This window comes from Bactrocera oleae, chromosome 2 (genome assembly GCF_042242935.1).
Source record: "Bactrocera oleae isolate idBacOlea1 chromosome 2, idBacOlea1, whole genome shotgun sequence".
Lineage (NCBI taxonomy): Eukaryota > Metazoa > Arthropoda > Insecta > Diptera > Tephritidae > Bactrocera > Bactrocera oleae.
Window position 1 is genome coordinate 62,688,326 of NC_091536.1, and position 5,435 is coordinate 62,693,760.

At 39.0% G+C, this 5,435-nt stretch overlaps 1 protein-coding gene across 1 annotated transcript; it reads right to left on the reverse strand.

The window, feature by feature from the left end:
• Nucleotides 1–736: 736 nt before the first annotated feature.
• On the reverse strand, nt 737–2,877 carry LOC106621002 (uncharacterized). The gene has a single exon (XM_014239681.3). It carries the CDS (start codon nt 2,778–2,780, stop codon nt 915–917), a length of 1,866 nt encoding a protein of 621 aa, XP_014095156.3. The 5' UTR covers nt 2,781–2,877; the 3' UTR covers nt 737–914.
• Nucleotides 2,878–5,435: the final 2,558 nt, after the last annotated feature.

Below are 5,435 nucleotides of genomic sequence, written 5' to 3' on the forward strand. Positions count from 1 at the left end.
CATAATAATTTCCGACTTTCCACCTGACAAAATGTCTGATACTTAATAAAATTAAATGAACAAGTTTTCTTAAAAATTGTGTGGGAATATGAATGAAATTGGTCTACACTTTTGTCCAAACCTTTTATCCCTTAAATAATGAATTGCGATCCTATGGTATCTATATGGTATCTGTCTTAAATAACTTACCTGGAGAGTTTTGAAATCTTTCTTGTTGCTAAATTCAGTCCACCTCACTCAGATGTATTGATATCAGAAGTCTCTGGAATAGAAATTATGTTGGAAGTGGGTGCTCTTCTAATTGGGAATATAAATAAGTACGGAGAGCCTTTACTCTCAGCAGGAAAGAAAGTTCGCTCCAAGGCACGATAATGACATGTAACCATCTCACTAAATTTGTGACAAGCACAAAGCGCTTTGTTAATACACGAGGGTATGTTTTGATTTATACGTAGGAGTTCTAGGCATCACAAAGGACCCGCGTTTTTACAAATCTAAACAACGAATACCATGTCTTCAAGCAGATTACAGTAGTTCCAAAAGTAGGTATCTAGTCTTACCTAAAAACAAGATGAATTTCCGAATTAAAACTATAAAGTAACTTTTTTTTTTATCAAATACAACAATTTGGATAACCAGCAAGAGATATTTCATTATGATTTAATTTCGGTTTTCGGATCGAGTTTCCAACGATTTAAAAAGTAAAAAATTATGTTAATGTAGCTTTACCATATATTTAGTTACTCCAACTGAGACTTTTTAATTTTTCTTCAAGGATGACTCATGAGTCTGATTTCTTGCAAACCTGATTTTAGTTTAAAAATTTTACTTATTTTGTATTATCATTTTCACTGCTCTTAAACCAGAATTGCAAACACTTAAACATATATTAATAATATCTTCTAAAATATTTATCAACGTTTCTGCTGCCCTAAAATCCACGCTCGCCAACGCACGCTAACCAATTCGACCGCAAATATAGCGGAGGCCATCGTCCAAGCAAAGCCAAAGAAGGGCCACATGAACGAAAAATATGCCATATCAAGTGGTTGATCCTGCGCATGATCTCCTTGTGAAAGACTTTTAATGATACCAGAGCGCACCGCTTCCACATATGTTGTATAAATCAAATACTTTTGCAAACCATGGTCTACAATGCGCGTAAGAAACAGATCAATAGACTCCTTGAAAATCGAATTTCGCGACAGAAAGATGCAGTGAAATAGATGCCGCTTCAAACAGATGTCTGTCATACGGAATATCGGTTGCTTCAGCTTGCGCATTTGCAGCTTAACGAAGTACCATGAAAATAGGTCAGTCAGATAAGCGTAACTGGTGTTGAAACTTGATTGCAGCTCAAGCTGCAGCTCGGCTGAGTCGACAATCTCCAGTGAGTGCTCAAAGTGCGCACATATCTCATCACACCACATACGCACATAAGCGTAGAAACGCTTCGAGAGAAGCACTTTGTGACCATCTTCGTTCAAATCATGCCAACTCTTCGGATTGCGCACCATTGTCGGCTTAGTCATAAACGTATTTAGATTAGCCGTAAACTGTGTGTAAAGGCATAAGGAGTATACGGCCGATACACAGATTATCAAACGTAACGTGACCAAGTGTTGCATGCGCAGCTGATGCACTACGCCGAAATTCGACGATAAATAGTTGGGCTCCAGCAGTGCAGCGAACAAGTTTTTGTGAAATCGCCGACCGGCGCGCCTGTATTGCAGACGTCTACATAAATAGAATAGCATAATGGACGACGAGCAGCTGAGCAGCGAAAATGTCAGATGTCGCCAATCGCTATAGATGACGAGGAAACTCCAAAATGAATGATGATCCCCAATCGGCGCCATGATGTACAAGCCGCTGACACCAAAAGGTATTGATGCCTCATCGAAATTGTTTGCTATTTCAAGGTACTTGCGACTCGTCGGTATATCGAGCTGGTTGCTGTCCATGAGTTCGATTATTCTGACGGCAATGCTGTTGTCATTGAGTATTACCGGTATTGGATAAGTGAGTGTGGCATTGAGGTAGTTTGCATATGTCTCCATAAGTTTTTGCACATATCCACCAATCTTCACCTGACCATCGAGCTCATATGTGAATGACCATGGATATATTTGATCGGGTATCGTGCGTATGCCGAAGCCTTGTAGGTCTAACATGCGCCGTGGAAACACCGCCACACCGTTAGCACCAAATATTTTCGCTTCCAATTCGAAACTCGGAAATATGCTGTAACTATGAAATATTTTCGTTTCTGGAAAGTCTTCAAAGATCACGACTACATTGAGTAATTTTTCCGCCTCGCAATAACGAAAAACTTGCCTCAAGTACGGTTCTACTGTTTCGTGTGTTGGCCGCTCAGCGCTGATGAGTATAATACGCTTCTGTCGCATGCGTTCGAGTGTGGTGGCGAGTGTCGGCAGTACCATCTCGAAATCTGTGAGTTGTGCTATGATAAGCATATCTCTATTAAACCTGTTTGCGATTTCTTGATCGGTGGTATTGCCAGTTAGTATGATAACGGGTTTCTTAAAGCGCTCAGTAATATCCTGTAAGAATAGATTTAGTACTTCGCTCTCTCTTGGCTCACCGTAGAACAAGCAATTCTCAAAATATTCCTCGTCGTTTATTGAATCTAGAAAGTCCTTATATCGATGTAGATCGCGATTTGTATTATTCTCTCCAAAAATTGCCATTTCAATGAAGCCTATATGCATCATTGCAAAAGTTGTCAAGAGCAGAACTATTTGCCGAGCAGTCGCCATTTTGTGAGATGTCCCGGAAGTTCAGCGGACAATGATTTACTGCTAATATTACTTTAGGTAATGCGCACAATAGAATTACAATCCATTATATATACTAGTGAACTTACTTACTAACCGCACTTTTTAAATAATTATCTCACAATAATTTTTACGCAATTATTTTCTGATGATATTTTAAATATGTGGTATTACTTGTATTATTATCTTAGTTTCTGAATTAAATAAGCATAATTTGTTACTTTGCTATAATCGTCTGAATGTTTTTAAAGGGTTTACTTTAGCGCGTCTCTCCTTTGTTTGCTTCGTAATATAACGGTGATATACGCAGTAAAGTTATTAATTTTAATTGGCCTCTCTCTTCCTCTTAGGGTTATTGGTAAAGCTATCTAGCTCTATATCGCGTGACTGACTGAATTATGCATCCAGAAAATAAATCGACGTAGGAAAGCTCGAACAGCAACTTGAAAATTATTTAAACAAAAGGTAATTCTATCTAAATTATTGAAAAATTAAATTGAATAATTTATTCAAGTTAGTAAATGCATGTCAAACGCACTTGGTTAGAACACTTCCTTTCGGTGTGAAATCGGCTATTAATCGGATAAAAAATGTTAATTTTAAATATTTTCTTTAGCCAGTTTGCGTTGAGCCAGTTCCAAGCGGGGACTAGTTCTAATGAAGTTGTATAAATTTTATTGAAATCCACCGAGCCGTTTTTGAGCTACAATGGTCACTAGTTCAAAAAACAGACTTGTAGTTTGGGAAAACGCATTTGAAATCTTCCATTCTAGTTCCAGAGCGCCCGAAAATTCTCTGGTAATTTTTGCTCAAAAAGTATTTGAAGAACTTGCTTCAAATTTCCAGAGAATATTTCTAAGATAATATATCCGTACTCTATTAAACTGCAAAAAAATGATTTTTCCAAATTCAAAACTAGTAAAAGTGTGATAAGCTGGCTTGTATGTGTATAACCTTAGATTCAAAAAGAAGCTCGATGTTTGGGTGCCACACGAACTAACGCAAAAAAACATGATGGACCGAATTTACATCTGCGAATCGCTGCAGAATCGTAACAGAATCCACCCGTTTCTGAAGCGGATTGTGACTGGCGATGAAAAATGGGTCACTTACGACAACATCGAGCGCAAACGATCGTGGTCAAAGCTCGGGGAAGCGGCCCAGACGGTGGACAAGAACGGATTGACGGCCAGGAAGGTTTTGTTGTGTGTTTGTTGGGATTGGCAAGGAATCATCTACTACGAGCTGCTCCCCTATGGCCAAACGCTCAATTCGGCCCTCTACTGCCAACAACTGGACCGCTTGAAGGCAGCACTCATCCAGAAGAGGCCATCTTTGGTCAACAGAGGCCGCATTGTGTTATATCAGGACAACGCCAGGCCACATACGTCTTTGATGACGCGCCAGAAGCTCCGAAAGCTCGGATGGGAGGTCCTAATGCACCCACCTTATAGTCCGGACCTGGCACCAAGTGATTACCATCTTTTCCTGTCCATGGCGAACGCGCTTAATGGTGAGAAGTTGGCCTCAAGAGGGGCCTGTGAAAATTGACTCTCCGAGTTTTTTGCCAATAGGGACGCAGCCTTCCTAATAAATATAACAGTGGGCCAATGGGCGAAATTTGATACCATTTACGCCTACTTCCCATATAAGAAAATACTAAGTTTCGTCAGATGCTTTTAGCTAACAATATATATGTAAATCAGACACCAATGAAGATATCGGAATAATTCTTTGTACAAATAGTGCCTTCAGAGTGTTGTTTCTTTCCTTTAAAAATGGTCGAAATTACACCACAAATTCTCAAGGCCCCAGATACCGAATATAAAGACTTTAGTAAATAAGGCCGACTTTACTTCGAAAATATCGCCCCAAGTGATCCGTTTGAGATGATTTTATAAAATTAAGAGGACTTTTTCATTAGGATGTGGTCTGGAGCTTCAAATATATACATATGTAGATCTCAGTAAAGTTTTACTTTATTCCAGAAATCATAACTCAAAAGACTTATTTGCGGAATCAAAATGGAAAGAAACCAACGGCGCTACTGACAATCCAACAAAACATCGAATGTAAGTTAAAAAAATATAATTTAATATCTGAGAATAACACCACATGTCATTGCAAGCACAACAAAAGCAACAAATAATCACACATGCTTTGGTGAATTTCAAATCAAACAAAAGACCAAGACATTACATATTGTGACGCAACACCCGGTCGTTCAGATCACATGCAACATTCACACACCCACCTACAATAATAATAACAACAACAACAGCATATACTTACATAATATGAATAAATGCATATAAAAACGTCCGCAGACAACTGACAACAAATAACAAATTACACAATGCTGCTATACACACAAAGGACGAACGGCGCGCCGGCCAGCGACGATTTCCATCAATGACATTTCGATGGAAATTCAACAAAGCAACAAAACACGTAAGCAGACAGGAATTTTCCAAATATATATACATATACTTACATATATATATATGTATTTGTGTGTGTGTGAGGCGCGTATTTGATTGCGATTTGTTTGTTTGTTATTTGGTGTCGGCGGCGAGCATGTCTTGGCTACCGCAAGCCCATTGCTGAGAGAGGCGTGCGAGCGTTGCGGGTCCAAGG